The sequence below is a fragment of the Coturnix japonica genome, chromosome 3 (genome assembly GCF_054131305.1).
Source record: "Coturnix japonica strain WE chromosome 3, WE-NBRP24, whole genome shotgun sequence".
In the NCBI taxonomy this organism is placed as follows: domain Eukaryota; kingdom Metazoa; phylum Chordata; class Aves; order Galliformes; family Phasianidae; genus Coturnix; species Coturnix japonica.
Window position 1 is genome coordinate 40,696,162 of NC_140665.1, and position 19,442 is coordinate 40,715,603.

The following is a 19,442-nucleotide window of genomic DNA, read 5'->3' on the forward strand; positions in this document are numbered from 1 at the left end:
CTTGCAAGTCAGCCATCATCTGCCTTAGACTTCCGGACAGGAAATGGAAAATAAACCACTTGCAAATTTTCAATGCTGTGTTTAGAGCCAAGACCATCCATTCAGATTGGATGTGGGTTGCAAACTTGATCATCTTCCTCCTTCTGAAGCCAGGAGGAGCTCACATCAGAGCAAAACCAGATGTTCAAGCTCTAATTTGTGTGATTATCGTTTGTGTGATTATAGTATGTGTGTGCTAAAGTCTTTGTTGTCAACATTCTCTTTTCATCATACTCTTTGAGTAAAGGCAACTATATATGGTAAAGTATGTTGTATTGTAAGCTGCACTGTGGAAAAAGCAAAAAGCTTAAGATGTCTTTGTAAGGCCAAGCAATATCTCTTTTTGAAGCATAGCTGTATTTTACTTAAAAAACGAAATTAAAAAAAAGGCTCTGCCTTTTCTTTCTGGATCCAAACAAGCCTTACTTTTATCTGCTAAAAGAATTTTAAGAATCTGTTCATCCTTTTTCCCTTTTACTCTCAGCTTCTATCTGAACGATGACTCCAGTCACTTAAGATTTATTTTCCTTTTCATGCTTCTAACTAGACCCAATCAGAAGTGATAAGGAATTTTCACTTATCAGGGAAGTAGTCTGTTAAGTGCTATAGGAGATTAAGATAAAATCTTAGTTATTTTTCCAGAGCTGAATGGTACAGTACAGACCATAGTGAGCTTACTTGTATATTTGCATTGAATGACTTAAGAGCAAGGCAAGGAGCGTGTATCTTATTGAATAAATATATATTTGGGAGGCACTTTTTTGTGTTGCTAATGGAAGTGTCTTCGTTTAAAATTAAGCATTAAACTAAATTAAAATTCAGATGCTAATACCTGGCCAGTTTTTTTTGTCCATTGTACTGGACACTGAGGATACAGTGCAAAGAGATCAGGATCTGGTGCAGTGTGGCAGCTTGAATGTTCTTTTAATTCCTTGGTGCTTCACAGCTTCATCAGAAGGCTGGTGGGGCTGTTGGAAGGAATGGAAGAACAATTTGGAAAATCTGAAGCATGCATAACTAACGTCCTTAAGCAGTCTGAGCTAATGGTTTTTATTCATGTCCATCTTACTGAACTGGCAGGTCAAGTTACCCAAGGGCAGGAGCTGCACAGACCAGCACAGCCAGAGTTTGGATGACATTCGCCTCTACAAACACCGGCATCCACCACTAAGTGCCACGCTGTCATCGGACACGTCCCACAGCTACACGTTTGGCTGCAGCCTGGAAGATAAACTGGCTATCTATGGCTGTGTTTATTCCACAGCAGACTGCAAAACCAAGTCTGCCCTTTATGGGAAGCGATCCATGAACTGCCTCTCCTTGGATCTTCTGGGAGAGGACCAGCTGCCAGAGGAGTTTGTGGTGTAAGGAGACTGGAGCTCTTCCATACCCAGGGAAACAGCTCGTTGTGGAAATATATACCTCATTAACACATGTGATGTCACTGGTTCTTGCAGGAGATTGAGCAGCTTTGTTACTCAGCTCCCTGATCAGTAAGTGGCATCACTTCTGCAGGCCAATCTACAGGGCAAATCAACTGGAGTGTAGCACTTAATGTTGGCATTGAAGTGTCTGTTGAGCAGAAAGTGGAAAGTGGCCTGCACCATTAGCAGCAATCAAAAAACCCCACAGAACAGTAGGCCGAAATTGATACTTAGCTGGAGAAACAAGAATCGTGTCTAAACGATTTATCAAAAATAAATATAGAAGGTCCACATCAGTTTAGCTTACTGCCTTTCTCTTCTGGTCTGTATGTTGATGCTAGTATAGCAGATAGTTGGGTTGTTTAGAGCTTGTGCTGCTGTAACACTGCCAACAGCCGTCAGGCCGGGATATACTCTGAGCATATTTGGAGTTCTGTGTATGGTAAATGTGTTTGGTAAATTAGTAGTTACATCCTTGAGGGAGATTAGGGGGAAAAGATGGAACAAATGATCTGGCCACTTCTGAGCATACAGAGGATGACTTAAGAGCAGTAAATAACTGGTTCTTGAAGACAGGAGTGTGACGGGAGAATTTCACAAGGCATGATGACCCCTTATATTGAATCATACTTTTATGTTGTTCTTTATTTTTAATACATTCATTCCTTAGAAGTTTTACTCTGCTTTAGAGGCAACTATAGGCTGAAGAAAGTTGCTCTGAATGGATGATGTCCCTAGAGCTGGATAGATCATGTGAGTGAGTGATGCTGTAGGGCCTGTGATAATGGAAGCATGGTGGGGTAAAGCCAAGGGCACGTGTGTAGTGATCTTCAGTCCCATGGAGCTGGCTGTGGTGGCACTTACCAGAAAAGAAATCACAGTTACGCTGTTTGACTAAGGCATTGTCTGGTGTGGGAAACACCTTGCTACCTTTTTGCATGTATATTTGTTTCATTTCTTTCTCTGTCTTCCCCCGCTGTTTAGTACCTCTTCTCCATTGATTCCCAGTGTTTGGGAAGCTTGTACTTAGGGTCAGGCCACATGTAACCTGTGCCCAGCTTTTTACAACCTTGCAGGTGAAAACTAATCATTTTTTATGGCAAAATTCAGAACCAGGATGATGCTGTTGTGCTTATTTAGGGAGTGAGTGTTGTACAGTGTTAATCAAAATAGGGAGATGGCTGCAGTTGGAAAAGAAGTCAGAACATGAGGAGAGTTCAGGCTGCTTTCACACTGAACTTGCTGGCTTGGCGAGTACATTGCATTCCTGCAAACTGTTAACATAGAAAATGCACCAAGTCTTTAATTTCAGTGTTTCTGTGTAAGTGTATGTGGTGCAGGGATGTAACATCAGGTCATCAGACATATCTGCATTTATTGAAGTGACATCAGTGGCTGTATGTTCTCAGAGATGAACCCGGCACAAACCCTAACTGTGATGAATGAGTGATGGACACAAGCTCTATGTAACCACAACTCGGCTGACTGTGTCCTCTTCTATCACATTGTACTTTTTTCCTGTAATGAGCAGTTCTAGGCTGTATGTTCATCATAGCCTTTTCTTCCATCCTTCCAAGCAAAGCCAAAATGCCTCGAGAGTACTTGAGGTATATTTATTATATCCAAAAAGGTCCTTTCACCATTTAGGCAAATTTATCTGGCTGCCTTCCCTGATATCTTGGGTGTCATATCATTGTTGGGTGTCATAAAACCTTAGAAGCTTACTGAAGCAGTGCCTGACAGCAGTGCAATTGGCTCTTTAAGAAGTATTTTTTGCCTTGTATGTACATGTTCCTTGTATTTATTCACAGCTGGTGGGGAAGGCAAGCTCTCCCAAGTCTGACCATCGTTATTCAGTGGTCTACACATCTCCCTCCAGTACTGTAAGTTAAATATACGTGTGAAGGGGAGACTGGACATTGCTTTTTTAGTGCAGACTGAGAATGAAATCACCCCTTACGAGCACTGTGAATATCTATTATGCAAGTTTTTGTATTCACATGGAAAAATGTTCCTGGTAGTAATAGATCTCTTTTTTTGTCTTTGTATTTAGAATGTCTTTTATTGTGTTGGTTTGATTAGTTTGGTAGAGGGTAACACGTAAGCATTTATCAGTCAATGTTAGGAACTAGCTGCCAAGATTTGTATATATTTTGTAATATACTCCTGGTATAATCACTCTATTTTAATGGTAAAAGTTTCTCCTTTCCATGAAAGGAATCTCTTGTTCAAAATAAAATATAAATAATTATATGTATACCTGCAATAAAGTATGGACAGGAAAAAAAGAAAGGTACATTGTGTAATTTTATTTCCCCTTCTAGATGCACATCAGCGACATCTTCCATTGGAGCTAGTTCGGTGGTGGAAGCAAATTTGCTGCTAGATTTTAACCCATGTGAGCTCAGCTTCATCTAGAAAGCCATAAACACTGCAGGCACTAGAATAATTCCTTTTCTTATCTGCCAGTCCCAACAGCAGGTTGCCAGAGGGGCCGCTCATATGCTGGGGACCCAGCCCAGCCAGCTGGAGTCAGCAGGAGCAGTAATGGGAGCCCAGTGTAAGTAACCAGACAAAAGACACATGAAGCTGCTGGTGGTGGTTAGTGGTGAAAACAGAGCATGTGGACAACTCCCAGGGGTGTAGAGAGATCCTATCAGCGAGCCCTGGGGCTGCTTCTGAGGACAGCACACAGGGATGTGCTGCTGAAGAGCTCTCTGCCCTAAGTCACCTAACCTGCTGGCCTGCTTGCTGGCACAGAGAGGAAAGCTGTGCTTTTCTTGGGACATAAACATAGGGAACCTGCTTTGGCAGGGGGGTTGGACTCGATGATCTCTAGAGGTCCCTTCCAACCCCTACAATTCTGTGATTCTGTGATCTCTGAAGGAATGTAATAGCAAAACTATTCACATTTCTATTCAAAGGAGCTTGCTGGCTGCAGTTCCTGTGTGAATCCTTTTTTCTCCTCCTTTTCTCTGGCCATGTTAAGGGCTACTAAAGCTGGTGTTCAAAGGAAACCTAAAAAAAAAAAAAAAAGAAAAACAAACTCAAACTTATTTTTTAATGTTTTTTAATAGTATAATGTTACCACCATGCTTGTAATTTTTCCTCCTTGTGCTTCACACTTCGATCCAGCACCTGCTGAGCATCTACTTCTTACATTCTCAAGGAACAGAGGCTTATATACAGCTTCGGGTGGGGGATGCAGGAAGGAGAATGGTCAGGCACTGGCACAGGCTGCCCAGGGAGGTGGTGGAGTTGCTGTCCTGGAGGTGTTCAAGAAATGTTTGGATGTGGTACTGAGGGACATACATGGGATAGCGGGAAATATTGGTGCTAGGTGGAGGGGCTGGGCTGGGTCCGGAGCAGAGAGGAAAGGAGAAAGGAGGCTCTTTTCGCCGCTCCATCCTCGGCAACCTGAGCTCGGGGCCGGGCCGCCCCCTCCCGGCCAGACGGGGCGGGTGGCGGCAGTACCGGGTTGGGCCACGAGGGGGCGCCAGAGGAGCGCGGTGGCCGCTGCCCTCCGAGCCAGGGCTCAGAGTAAGGTCCCAATAGAAACCTGTTACTGGAAGCTTCTTGTTCTATCACCGAGGCGTAATGAGCAAATAATGATATTTATCCTTTCTGGTAGACTGCAGAGGCAGCTGAATGCCGGCTATTGAAGAGCATAGCTGTGGTATTTTAAAATTCTTCTTTGTTTTTATTCCTGGAATAAAAATTCCCACAATGTTTTTGTTTGAAATCTCAGGAATACATTTATACCAAGCCTTATTTTCCTTCCTCCAACCATTGCTGCCCTCCATATGCCATGAGATAATTGGACATGGCATGTGCTAGATGTCCAAGTCTCAACCCACCGCATGGAGAATACCACTTAAAGCTCCATAGAACCATAGAATGACCTGGGCTGAAAAGGACCTCAAAGATCATCTACGTTCAACCCTTCTGCCATAGCAGGGTTGCCAGCCACTAGACCAGGCTGCCCAGAGCCACATCAGCCTGTTCAGAGGCAGCAAACTCTTTGGCAAAGGAGAAATCGCTTTGGTGTGGGTCAAAGAAAGTGCTCAGCCCCATTGCTACAACCAGCTCACGGACAGCCTGAATTCTTTGATGATCGTGGCAGCTGGAGTGGACTCCCACTGCTGCCATCCTCATCCTTTCTGAAAACAAACTTTCTGTGTGTGTTTTTTTCCAGCCAGACACCAACAGAGGGACTCCATACATTAAGGCAGCTGAAGCACCTGGGGCTGTATAGGCAATATTAACATTGCCAGCTTTGACCACATTTGCCATGGGTGTTGCAGTAAGTGATGTTTTCTCTTTAAAGCTCCAGGTTCCTGAGTCATATTCTTGCATAAGACTCTTGCTTGCACTCAGGAAAACAAAAGTCATTTCCCAGCCTACCTGGCTGAAAGAAAAGGTAGAGTAAAACTGGCCAGGCAGTCAGAACCCCAAATATGGGCATGTTTTTCATAGAATCATTAAGGTTGGAAAGCAGTAACCAAGCAGTAACCCACGCCTCTGACAGCTCTAGACTGTGTCACTCAGTGCCACATCTACCTTCTTTCATTTCCAGGGACTGTGAATCTATCACCTCCCTTATCAGCCAACATTTGAACATCTAGAACTGAACTCGCACTTAAAGAATGAATACCTCAAGGACAAGTATGCAGATGCTTGGGCTTCCTCAGGAGAAGGAGGACATCAGCAGAGCTACAGTCTCAGCCTGGCTGGCTACAAGCACACAGCTGGCCATGTCCTGCAACAGCAGATGAGCAACAGGATTTACTTGGGAACAGCTGGATGCAATTTTGCTAAATGTTTGCAAATAATAGAGAAGGCACAAAACTTTCCTTTTCTGTTTGCTTCACTGCAAACCACTTTGAGAGCCAAAGCTGAATTACTGCTGAAAAATACAGGGTAAGGGCTAATGTGAAAGGAGAGCCTTAGAGCCATTTTACTGGTTTTATCCCATCTTCTTTTCCTGCAGCCCGATGGAACCAGGCTGGAGCTCATGTAGGTGACTTCCCAAGGGTATTGCCAAGGCACTCTCTAAGCATTTGAGCAACTCAGTGCCTTTAAGGCTAAGAAGCTTCAAGACAGACCCTGCAGCCAGGTCACATCCAGCTCTGCCTGTGGTAAGGAGGCTGGAATTTCACAATCCTTGGGGTTCCTTCCAACCCAAGGCATACTATGATTCCATGATCCCAGGCCTGTAGGAGCATTAGGTTTCCTGGTGTCATTCCTGAGCAGTTTTCCTCCATTCACAGACCGGCATCCTAGCAGCCTGAAGCTTTGGTGGGTTCTTCGATGCAGCTGGTAGCAGGGCTGGGTGGAGGGTGCTGCAGATGAGTGCAATTAAAGCAGAAGGAATCAGTTCTTCTTTGAAGAGAGGAGGAGTTTTCTTCAGATTTGCAGGGAGAAGAGTTACCAATAGGTTCTGGTGTGAGCTGCATGGGAAAGAGGTAAGGAGAGGCCACCTTGGGGGGTGGTGGAAGGGGATTTGTTTGGGTTTCAGTTTCTCTGAAGTGCTGTTCTGTGTAGAAGTCATAAGTGGTTGCTGTGGTGGGGCATAGTAGCTGTTTCTTCCTTTTGCCCTGCCTGGAGTGGCCTACTGATAGAACCGCTGGCTCCTCCCTGGACCTTAGACATGCTGCTGAAGGAATAGCATGCAGGTAGCAGTGGCATGGATGAGAGTGGCAGTAATGCCTTGATGAGGGTCTGTGTGTCATCCGGAGGAGCTGTGTTGTTAGGCTGCAGTTTATTGTACCACTTAATGTAGGCATCCTGCATGCTGTTTGTGCCTGGCTGTATGAGCTGTAAGCCGATCTGCTCCAAGTCCTCTCTCCTTGTTCACAAGGCCAAGCTGGTGCAGGTGTGGATACAGCTCACTGTGGTCAGGCATTGTAGTCTTTTCCTACCCCCTGAAGTGAGGGACAAAGCATCATCTTCTGTCTTTCAGATCTTCAAAGCCTCTGCTGTGGTTTCCAAAGCTTTTTATAGCAGCGGTTTGGTTGTTTTTTTGTTTTGCTTTTGGTCATTGTTTAGAAGAGGGAAAAAGTTTGGTGAAGGCCAGGGGAAAATGAGAGGGAATGGTACTCCTTCTGGTGCCTGCCTTTAAGTGAGGTTGGGCACTGACTTGCCTTGCTGGGATAGTAATTCTGTGTTACAGAAAAAGGGTGAGCAGGGACACATGTTGGAGGTGCCTGCAAGTAGGAGGCTGGTGGAGCTGGAAAAGCATGGGGCTGCCAGCTCAGCCTGGCTCCTCTGGGAAACAACAGGAGAGTATCTTAAGCCTACATCTTTGGAAGGTCAGAACTTCTATGTTTGGGGTCTGGTACCTTACAGTGGCCTGGGTTTTCTTCTATTGTTTCTACTGAGGCTGATGCTATATATTTGCCCATATAGTTTTGCAGTTCTCTTTTTGCTGCCAAATGTAGGTCCTGGTGTTTGAGCTGTTAGTGTTGATGTTTGAATGCCTTTGGTCATTTCATCATATAAGCATTTCAGAAATGTCCTGCTGAACCCACAGTGTGGGTTTGGAGCATCGCATCAAGTTAGTCAAGTGTTGAGTTTGGGATTACTCTTCCAAATGCTGCGTCTGATCCATCTCAAACTCTTGGTTGTGGGAGAAAAGGGATCATCCCTTTCCTGGAATCTTGGTAAAAACATGGGCAGAAAGGAGTTGTACCACGAAGCAAGGAGGCTGTTCCAATGACCTGTCAGAAACTCCCCATCCAAGAGCTCAAGGGGGGATTTGCAGTGGAGCGCAAAGATGAGTTATCAGCTCAAATTTTGTCATGCTTTTTACCTCTGGTATAAACTAAATAAAAAGGTAAACATACTACAGGACAAAACCTTGCTTTATAAAAAGTAAGAAAATAATAAGTTTCTGTGCAACGATTCCCCTCAGTCATGCCTTTCAATTAGCTCACCCTCTGTCCTCCTGTCTGTGGTACGTGGCTTGTATTTCTGGCTGGCCAGGGTTGTCTTTATCCACTGCCCAAAAGCTGAGCTGACTGTGGGAGAGACTGTGATGCATTCACTGTTCAGGGCTGTCTGCTCTTTGTCAGCAGACACACAGGGTTAAAAGGGGCTACAAGCCCCTTTTTGGGTGCCTTTCCAATTCCCACTTTGTCCTGCCTGTGCCTCCTGCAGAGGTTTGGAAAACTGCTTCATCAAATGGACTCAGCAATGATGACTATTTAATAACAAATTAAACAATTTTGTGAACCTTCCAATGCTAATCATGGCTTCTCTAGCCTGGCTGTAACCAAGAGCAGCATCTCTTTATGGTGTGGCTGCTGCCAAGGCATGAAGCCACATGTAGAAATGAAATAATAAACTAATCATATTTCAGCTTCAGCGTAGGTTGAGGTTTTGTTTCAGACTTGGCCAAATGCTCTGTTAGGCCACAAGGAAGTTCAGTGGCTCATCTGCAGACACAGAGTGCTTTGAGCTGCCCTGCATTCCCTGTGGGCACCACATAATGTCTTTGTGTGGGATGAATAGGGAGCAGCTGCCTTGTGACATGCTGTGCTCAGGCTCCTTGCACACTGCTATCCCTGTGCATGGAGCTAAGCCTTGCAGGTGACTGGGGACAGGGTGAGGAGTAAGGGAAGGTATGTTGGGCCAGAGCTGCAGAGTGTAAAGTCAGAACTGGATATAGAAGTAGGAACTGAGGTTGACATAAATGGCGTCCCAGTGGTTGTATAACCTTTGAAATCAGGTTCTTGAGTAGCCAGCTTCTCCAGATGTGGTGAGTTGGGAGTCAGGGCTTGGAACACCAAGGGCTCCCTGGCTGCTCTGGGGAGACCACCAGAAGTGACTCTGTCCTAACACTCCCTTTCCTCTGATTGCAATGGTGGTGACAACAGGAGAAAGTCAGTCAGTCCAATCTGTGGTGATAAACTTACTGAGAAGTGTAGTCTGAGGCCCTATTTTGGACTTGTACCTTGAAGGCCTTTGTCTGATTCTATGCCTAGTCTTCTGCTGACTTTGTATAGGTCTGTGCATGTGCATATCTGAATGCTTTATCTAAACAAGCTGATATTAGGACTTGGAGCTTGAACAGGCAGAAGGAATTCTAGGGGAGCATCCAAAGCCCATTTTGACAGATAGGTGTGCTATGAAGTGCATTGACTTGCTGTGTGCTGCAGTGAGCAAGGGGACAGCCTGAGGTGTGACAGAGCAAAACTCTAGGTGCTGGGGTGAAGCCTTGCACTTTCTACCCTTCTTTCCTTCAGTGCCTTGAAGCTGATACTGGGATTGAGAAATCAACTCTTTGTAACCTATGAAATTCCCAAACTGCAAGTTGTTATATCAAAATATTAGCATGTCAGAATATTAGCATCACTGCCCTGTATATCCTGTACACTTCATTGTGTAGCTCAGAGTACTACCCTACACTGACAAAGAAAACAGGAATAGGGAATGCTGCCTACGCACAGCTTGGCAGAGCTTCTGTTAGTGTAGGAACTTAAACTTTTGTTATTTGCTGATATTTGAAGGTTTTAGTTCTCAGCTTTAACAATAAGGATTGATGGATTTTTTCTTCTTTCCCCATCACCCAGAATGTAAACAAACACTGAGTTTTGAAGAGCGGCTCCAGAAAACAAAGCGCAGTTCATTGCAACAATGCCAAATCCTCAAAAATATTTGAGGAACTTCAGGGTGCTGATGGATTCAGCTAACCTCCTCTTGTCACTTAACCTCTTACAGAGCTCTAATCCTGGTTGATTTAGTAGTCGTTGTCATGAGACTAAGGCAAGCTTGATGCCGTCTGCTCCTGTGTTTCATTTAACAGGCCAACATTCCTCAGTCTGAGCTTTCTTAACTGAGATTCCTTTATTGACTATTGAGCTTTATATGTTCCTGTGTCCTTCTGTACTACTGGGTAAAGCTGGGACATTTACCATAATTATATTTTTCTAGGAAAATATGTTACAGCTCTCCAAGCTGCAATGCCAATGCTGTGAGCACTAGAGTACTGCATGCAACGCAGCAGCAGCTGTTATATAGTCAAGGGTGAAATTCCAATAATAGTATGCTATATAATCTCTGGGTAAATATTTGTGCTTATGAAGGTTAAGTGACTAGGAGTACTATAAACTTCAGCTTTTCGAGCAGGCCACTGCAATTCAAGCCTTCTGGTGGTGACCTACTACTGACCTCTCTCAGTCTAGAGGCAGAGTCCTCACTGGAGGTAAAAATTCAGAGTGAATCCTGAGACCTCTACTGAGCAACAAAGCAGTGCATAAAACACAGCAGATATTACGTGAATCCAGCTTCCATCTCAGAACCACTTCTCATCTTGCTTAAGCTTCTCTGAAGCTTCTGTCAGTGTAAAGTCATTCACAAACCCAGCTGTTTCACTATTGGTGAATGAATGTAAAAGCCTCTTGAGGATGACAGTCATCACGCACTGGGTTCTTGGTGTTTTATTCGTTTGATGGATGGGAAGAATTTATAGTGTGCAAACAGCTTCTGTGTTGTGATGTGGTTAACTCAGAAATGCAAATGAAACAACAAGCAAGGCTGCTACTAAAATGGTTGTACAAGTTAATTCTCATGAGCCATGAAGATCAGTAGTTCAGGGTCCTTCAGCAGTCAGAACTGTGGTTTGTTTTTTTATGTTACACTGCTTTTATTTTGTACCCATCAGTGAACTCAACACCCATCAGTATTTGCTCCAACCATTTAACATAAGTATATTTTCAAAGAGCTGTGTAACCCCTCATTTGCTTCCTAAGCTACATTCCAGAGTGATACCAGCTGGAGCCTTAATCCTTTTTCTCCATCTCACTAGTGCCATTACTTCATTACATAAAATCTGACAGCAGCACTGTGTTCAATATAGCTGGTGGATTCCTTTGCATTCCTACCTGTTGGCAGGGATGCCCCATCTGAGTTAGATGTTACATCAAGCCATGATGATGTGTCTTGTTTTAATCTAAGCTGTGAGGAAGTATTTCATTTGCCGCCTTGAAGTGCTGCAATGCTATTCAGATTCCTGTCTTCCTCTGAGAAAACAGAGGGCAGTTTTGGCCTTTCAGAAGCGAGCCATCTTAAAAGGGGAGGGGGTCTGTTGACTTAGTTCTACTTGTCTAAAGGAAATGCACCACCAAAACTATGTCTTGAAGTAGCTTTTCTTAAAAAGCCTGATTTATCTCCATGTGATTCCACCGCAGCTGGTAGCTGTCGTCAATACTTGTTATTATCTTTGGAGCAAGAACATTATCAGCAGGTTTATGGCTTACTAATGCTATGTTGAGGATTGCTTATTTTATCTGGCAGTTGATATCTAAAAGAATGGCTTTAGGATAACAATATACATTTCAGTCTGAGGAACTCATTAATAGTACTTTAATCCACAGGAGTCTTGAGTTTTATTTTGTTTTACTCAGCACAGGGAGATTTCTTTTCTTGATTTGTCCTCTCTGAACTTGCCGAGCACGAGTTCCAAATCCCAAAGACTGCATCGATTCTGTTAAGTACTTCTGACTGGGAGAGATGCACAGCATCACCAGCAGTTTAGCATCACCTCCTAGAAGCAGGAAAAAGACAAGAGTATGATCATTTATTTCATTATTTTTGGTAAATTAAGCACTGGTATGTACTCATCTACGTAGCAACTAGCATATAGTGCCCTTGCACAAGGCAGAAGACGTGAAGGGGGCTGTTGGAAACAGGCAAGTCCTTAAAAGGAAGCTTGTATCTAACTATATGATGCTTGTTCCAGTAGAATAAACATTTCCTAATTTGTAATGTAGATTTCTTCCCCCTTATAACATCACCAGTTGTTCTGCATGTAGTTATGGATCTGGACACTTCATTAAGATTTGTCAAATTCCCAAAAATTCACAGTCTCCCTTGTGTGACATTTGCTTGCCACATTCATGACAGTAAAATGCAAAACACGTCTATTAAAAGTTCAGAGACTGAGTAAACAAACAAGGGAAGCGCCACTTTCAGCACTTCATTTAAACAGTGTCACCAGGTCATACACAAGACATAGTTAAAACCAGGCTCAGTGCCCATACGGCTTAGCTCCTAGACTTGTTTCTTTGGCTTTCCTCTTACACAGCACAGACCCCAGCACAAGGGGAAAAATAGAGGTTCATGCAAAAGTGAATAGTCTTTCAGCAGCTCCAAAGAACTATTAACTACAGTCACTGTAAGCTGGAGACTGAAAGCATGAGGGCTGATGCTTTCTGGCTGAAGAAAAATGGACTTGCTACTATTCTGAATGTACTGCAGGAATTACAATTGACCTAAAACTATTTCTGCACAGATGAGAAGCTAGAAAAGAAGAGGTGACTGAAGTACAAATGAAGTTGTAGCGTAGCTTTAGGCATATGTTCTGGAGCCTCCCTCTTTTGTCTTTCTGCTACAGTGCATGCAGAATATTAAGTAATGTACAATTTCATGATAACACTGTAGAAGATTACTTATATTAAGAGTGTATGTGGCATGAAATGCCAGTGAGATACAATCATTACCCTTTACTATCTTATTAGAGATGTGATTATTCCAAGTATACTTCTTAACCTTGGAAAGCAGAAGTGCACTTGCACTGCTCTGGAGCTAGAGACTCTGAACAGGGGTCCAGATAGGAGGAGTGTCAACGTGGGAGCATCCTCCAGTTCTGTGCAGTTATGAAGAGGATAATATTGGGAGAAGTATCTCTATTATTAAGCAAAAGTCAGAACAATCCCTCACCTACAGAATCCTGGAGCAGATGCGTAAGTTTGCTGTTTCGATACGGTACATGAGATCGCTGTTCTGCTATTGCTCCAAGGACATCTGCTAGGGCAGACAAGCTGCGGTTGATACACGATGTTTCTCTCAGTGCTGCGCCTGTCACTCCAGACATGCCTAATACAGTGCAGAAAAAGGCAATGGTAGAAGTAAGTAAACATGCCTCAAATGTAACATGTGAGAAATCCTGTTGTGTCATCCATTTCTAACGCAATGCTTTCAAAACGCAAATTCTGACTTTCAAGTCCGCCTATGCCAAAAGAAAGATGCAGTGGTTATTTACCTCAGACTGCTAACACATTGCTCAGTATTTGTATTCTTTTGAAGGAAGGTCAAAGAAGGTTCAGTGCCTGAACTAAATCTCCTGCTAAAGTTGGTCTCTTCGGTTGTACAACGCACCTTGGCTCTGCATGTGTCATGAATAGGAAACTGAGAAAGCAAGAACAAAAGAACGGATGAGACAACACTGACTTTGAAGATGCCAGTCCACAGTGTTTTGGGAGAGAAGACTTTTGTGTTCCACCATTTTTGTAACAGCTGCCCAGTCTGTATCATTTGTGAAGAACAAGACTGGCACTGATAGCATAAGCTGCAGAAACAGAACTGCATAGCAGCCTTAAGCGTAAGGGGTTGTGTAGGTCTGTAAGATGCTGTTCTTTATGGTATGATTTGTTATAGTTGGTTGATGTGCCTTTACCATGTTGGTATGTAACTAACCATACGGACCTCAAGCAAGGGCGTTGTCTACGCATCAAGTAGCATTAATTTTAGAAAGTGCTGCAACCTCAGCAGAGCAAAACAGCTTGGAAAACCCTGCCGTGGGGTAGACAGTGTAAGAAAGGATGTTTCAGACCTGCTTATCTGGGTCAGCAATTCCAAATCTAGAGAGGGACTCTTCAATCACTAGATATCACTCTGAAACAGGAATCTGCTAAAAGGCTAGAGTATAAACTACAAAGATCTGTATTTGGTCAGCTGAACATCCACAGAGTATATATCTGTTCTCAAACGGAACCTGAGTTTGCTAAAAAATTGATCACTTGTCTTGTAACTCAGGTAAATGATCCAGGATGGCTATGGAGCTAGCAAGGCCAGGTGCTGATGTACATCTTAAGTGTGTGTGACGTTCGCTGTAATTCTGCTCACTTATTTGTCTACATTTTAAAACAGTTATGAGTTGATACTGTCCTTCTTTTCATCAGAGTAAGTCTGGCATTTTCAAATCTCCACCAATGCAGCCAAATGGCAGAGATTAGTCTACCACATGTGCTGGGCCACATCTAATACTTATGTGTAAGTGAGCCTGCAGAGCCCTAAACCAAGTAAATGTTTGTCCTGGTTGAACTGAGAGAGCAAACCCACACACTATTGCTCAATTACATGTTTACCAAACATTTTCCAGCACTCAGAGCAGATGAAAAAAATATTGTATTATATTAGGCTTTTCTGTAGAACAAAAGTTTAACAGTGAAGAACAGCAAGAATTCTTGGCAGTAATGTAAAGACTCTTTCATAATACTGGTTCAGTTATCAAAACATTATTTCTGGAATGGTACATTTGGCTGCATGGCTTTTCTTGGTAAGCAATCTTGCCCTTTAGGAAATAATCGAGTTTCTGAAATTACTTTGTGTGTAGAGGAGGGGAGAAAGAAGAAAATGCTTTGAAGAAACAACAAAAGCAATATTTTCTTCTCAGGGCTAACTTCCTTCAAGACTTTCTCCACAATAAGTCAGAAAAATAGTGATATCGATTATTACAGGTATAAATTATTTAAATATTGCATGCACTTGAAATGTTTCTATATGGTAATTTTCAGTATAGAAAAGTGGGCCTAATAAAACCAGTCTGAACCAATAATATACCCACAATGGGGTAAATGCCCTGGGTTTCTTTCAGGCTTATTCAGTTGGATTTTTCAATTAAAACCATACCAGCCTCAAACTGGAACAATCAGGCCTCAGTGTTTCATTTATGCCAGGATCTGTTGTGTGAAAGCAGGGTAGCAAGTACCCCTACATACAGAAAGTGCTAAAGAGAAATATTTTAATTCAGATCTGGGAGAATCCATGCCCACCATTTCTAACAGCTTTTTCATAAACACGTTTGCTTACCTACACACTCACTGCCAGCCAGATCTACCAGCTGCAGTCTAGTTTTGACTTGCTTCAGTTTCTCAGCTGCTTCGAGTTGTGTTGGTGAGGAGGCTCTGGAAGAAGAGGTAGATTTACTGTCTCTTTTTTGTGGATAGGTGCAGGAAACCTCTTTATTCAGTCTTTGATTGATTTGTTCATCTTCCCATGAAGTACCTGTTTAATTAGAGGACAAAAAAACACCTATAATACTGTTAATACACAAACTAGCTAAATGGCTTTAGGACAGATAGTGTAATAAAAAATCGTGATTCTTCATCCTTCCCACTTTGAGATGAAGAAGCAAAGTAACTGCTCTCCTCAAACAGTAGACATCATTTCTGAAATGTAGTGCTAGAAGATTTGCAGCAAAATTGTTTGTTGGCTGTAGCTTTCAGTGCACAACTAGTCTGTCACAGGCTTTAAAACTTTATTTCTAGTAAATTTTAGATCTCCAGTTTTGAGATATCTGACAATTGCACCTAGATCCAGAACTGCTCTCTGTAAATAGATAGGATGCGCTGTCGCACTGCTACAGTGAGATCCCATTTGCAGTGCTACTTCTTTTTACAGATGAAGGTGAGAAATAAAGGTATTCACTGTAAATCAGACATCTCTAGACTTCTGTTGCCAGATGACATGGTGTCATAGTGTTGAATATAGAAATGGCAAAGGGAAGCCTGGATTAGACAAGATGGCTGTTGTGCTACAGTGCAAACACTGTGCTTTGAGAAGTAACATCTGCCTGATTGACAAGAATCTGGAACTGGCCAGAGCTAACATCTGGAATGTTAAAACTGCAACATGTGAAGCAACTGTGTCTTTTGGCAAGGGTTGCAGGTAAATGAGGGCACTGTTTGTTCTGTTTTGCTAATATTGTCGGTTTAATTTCCGATAGCAATCTAGGGGAAAAAATGTTAAATATTTTCCACTTTCTTAAACCATATTGTTGTTTCAGAGTATGAAGGAGACAGACCACAGCACTGGAAACAGAGTCTAATTACAACATAAGCAAAAGAAAACAAAGTTAACCCTTGAAAGCTGAAGTTATTCCTAAAGCAATAAACTGGTAAGTCTTGGTGTGGTAATGAAAAGTAGAAATACAGGTTTAGCCATACTAAGATGACTATGTTGTCTATTCCTATAGTGACCTGCTATTAACAGTTCAAGACATTCTGAATGGAAGGGACCCCTAAAAGATGTGGTTAGCTTTACCTCCAACTTATCATGAATAATTAAATGATACATCATACAAACTGATTTAACTACTCTGTCTGAGTATTTATCTTACAGATAAAATTTACTTCATTAGCCATTTCATGTAATAAAACGTCAAGGGCTCTGTAAGTCAAGAGATATCAAGTGAGAGCTTTCTATGAAAGCCTCTATGAAAACCCTTAGCAATGAGTGATCAAACCAGTCAGTTTTTTAAGACAGCATTTAGAAGGTAAAGAACAATAACTGAGGGAATGTATTAAGCTTTGAAAAAAAAAATAAAAAATGGAAGTAAGAGCAATATGAAAGCCTCACAGACTGTTCTTTAAAAACAGCTGGTTCTTGGTGTATTTTAGTGTTACTTACCGAAGTTATCCCCAGAGACAATTGTGGTTATGGTCAACGTAACCACCAGATGGGAACGAGAGGAATGAGCATGCACCAGTGTTGGGTGCCTGACTCTTAGCTGTAGACCTTTGATAACTAGGTGCAAAAATTCAGATGCATTCGCAACAGTCCTAGGAAGTAAACAAACAAGCAGAAGGTTTAATTGATTCACAGTAAAAATTACAGGAGAAAGCGGGCAGCTCAAATGTGAATTTCAGCTTTTACACTTCCTTGGTCTTCTAACTCCCTGTACTATTCTTAACTCTACCTCTGAAAACTAATCTCAGGTTTGAGCTGAACAAACAGCTGTTGTACGGGCTTTTTTCATAAGGAGTTATGTAGTCTGGCATGAAAATTCAAGACAAAAGCTGATAAAGCAGCGGAAGTACTGAGGAAGAAGGATGCATCCTGCCAACCTTGTAGGTCTTCAGATACACTATCTCAGCTCTCGGGGTGACTGAATTTTCTACTTCTTCATACTCTGGAGAAGAAAAAAGGGATTTACACAGGATTTACAGATTTCTGGTATCTCTAGTTTTACAGATGTGGAACTGTCCAGTTGATGTTAAGGTAGCTCCTGTTTTTTGTTTTTTTTTTTTTTTTTGGAGGCACAGAATTAAGGGACAAAAAATAATTCTGGACCTTTGGAAACTGTAACTCATACTTGGAATTAAATCCAGAATCCTTGAGAAAACATTAGAGTTGCTGCATGTCAAACAGTGGAACTCAGCAGAATCAGAAGAGTCAAGTGTAAGTTTCTATAGACAATTTTATCTTATGATGTCAGTTTTCTTTTCCAGTTGAAAGACATTCTGCTTATATAACCTATTGGAGGGGAGAAAACCTAACATAGAAATCAACTGGTTAAGTAAAACACTATGTTTTTTTCCCTAGGTTTGCAATGTTAAAAACAATGATGCAAGATTGCCTTTATTCTCCTTTTGTGTCACTGCCTTCTATAATCACTCAAGTTGCTTCGCCTAACCATTAGTTTCTCAATGGGGATATAAATTATTATGGCTGCATATCACAGTCTGGTTACTGAATATCTTGTAATATGGCAGAATCCCTAAATCCTCTCCTGACAGACTGCCCACTGTAGCCTTGGTTCCACATCACTGCAGTCAGCAAAAGCAAGCATGCGATAAAAGACAAGGCCTTCTTGCCTTAGATTTGTCTGATTTCAGCAAAAAGCATACGAGGCACAAATACAGTTCATGCTACAAAGAGCCATACTTGAAGAGCACAGAAAAAGAAAAGAACTATACCAAAGGCATTTGAAGAAGAGAAGAACACTTGGATTCACCATACCTATATGTTCTTAAAGAGAAGCAGCCGCTTAAAAGCAGTTCCCTGTGTAACTCAGTTACACTCTAAAACATGGCCGTGGGAGCTAAATGACCGCAGCAGTCTTCAGCCTATAGACTGCTGTGCTCTTACTGGAGTTTGCAGAAGATAAACCTCAGTGCATGCAGTCAGTGCTGGTCACCTACTAGGCAGCTGCAGTTGACACTGGTGGTAAGGAGCATCCCCAGCACAGTGCAGCATGCCTGTCACAGTGGTAGCCTCTCAGCAGGACAGATGGTAATAGCCTCTACTGCCTTACTGGGCTGTGTGTACCCTGTGTTCCTGCACCACGTTCTACAAAGAGAAACCCTGTTGTGGTTAGGTTAAAAATTTGGTGCTGATATTTCTCCAAAGTCAACTAAGTCATAAAAGAAGAAAGAGACCGAGGTTTTTGTGATTCGGGAGGATGTACATGTTAGCAGGAAAGAGACTACTGTATTTTAATGGACATATGGGGAGGCCGGTGAGACCCAGCAGGCCACTATATTCTAGATGAAATATTATCACAAATGATGATGTGTTTTTATTCAAAGCATCAGCTGTTTACTTTAGATTTCAGGCAGCTGGGTGGCTTCATTCAGTGGTTCCCTTACTTTGTTTGGATTTGCTCTTTCTTATTAACCTTTCTGTGTAATTATTAATATAGCTTGTTTATGAATTGGACTTCTTTGCTGCTTGCATTGTAATCGAGATGCAAGCCCATATTCTTATTTATATTTGCATTCTAAAAGGATATTTATTGATTGATTGTGTTTTTAAGAAGTGGTTAGCTCAAGGCACCAGGTTCCGTCACCATAAATTAAAAGTGAGAGAAATAAACACTGCATCAATTTTATGAACTAAAAATACAAATGAAGCCTTACTGTGGATTATAATCCCTTTCTCTGTGGCATAAATCCAGCTACACCTCACCTCTCCCTTCCCCAAAGCCTGGGAAAAGAGAAGGGTCATTGCATATTATAAAAATCTCCATGGGGAAAGAGCATAGGCTTTCTTCAAGAATAAATCCAGAAAACTCATTTTTACTGAAAGAAATACAATAATCAAGAATTATTAAAAAGTTAATTTCTATAATACCCGCACTATGTTAACTTGTTTTTCTTTTCTGGGTCACATCGTTCCTTTCTTCTCTAGACACAA

General features: G+C 42.2%; 2 protein-coding genes across 11 annotated transcripts in view; one reads left to right on the plus strand and one right to left on the minus strand.

The window, feature by feature from the left end:
- Window positions 1-3,755, plus strand: part of FRMD1 (FERM domain containing 1) — a 33,375-nt gene extending 29,620 nt beyond the window's left edge. For all 4 annotated transcript variants that reach the window (XM_015858003.3, XM_085541368.1, XM_015858002.3 and 1 more), the window contains one exon: window positions 1,120-3,755. In XM_015858003.3, the coding sequence (XP_015713489.2) occupies window positions 1,120-1,407 (288 nt within the window). In that variant the 3' untranslated portion in view covers window positions 1,408-3,755. The remainder of the gene's footprint in view (window positions 1-1,119) is intronic.
- Window positions 3,756-11,084: 7,329 nt separating this feature from the next.
- Window positions 11,085-19,442, minus strand: part of KIF25 (kinesin family member 25) — a 29,375-nt gene continuing 21,017 nt past the window's right edge. For 5 of the 7 annotated variants that reach the window (XM_085543435.1, XM_015858019.3, XM_085543438.1 and 2 more), the window contains 4 exons: window positions 16,935-17,086; window positions 15,336-15,530; window positions 13,185-13,340; window positions 11,085-12,009 (listed from right to left, as the gene is read on the minus strand). In XM_085543435.1, coding sequence (XP_085399561.1) covers window positions 11,852-12,009; window positions 13,185-13,340; window positions 15,336-15,530; window positions 16,935-17,086 — 661 coding nt within the window. In that variant the 3' untranslated portion in view covers window positions 11,085-11,851. Of the gene's footprint in view, window positions 12,010-13,184; window positions 13,341-13,511; window positions 13,653-15,335; window positions 15,558-16,934; window positions 17,087-19,442 lie in introns of those variants that run through there. The other 2 variants (XR_014944770.1, XM_085543437.1) reach the window with 2 other exon arrangements.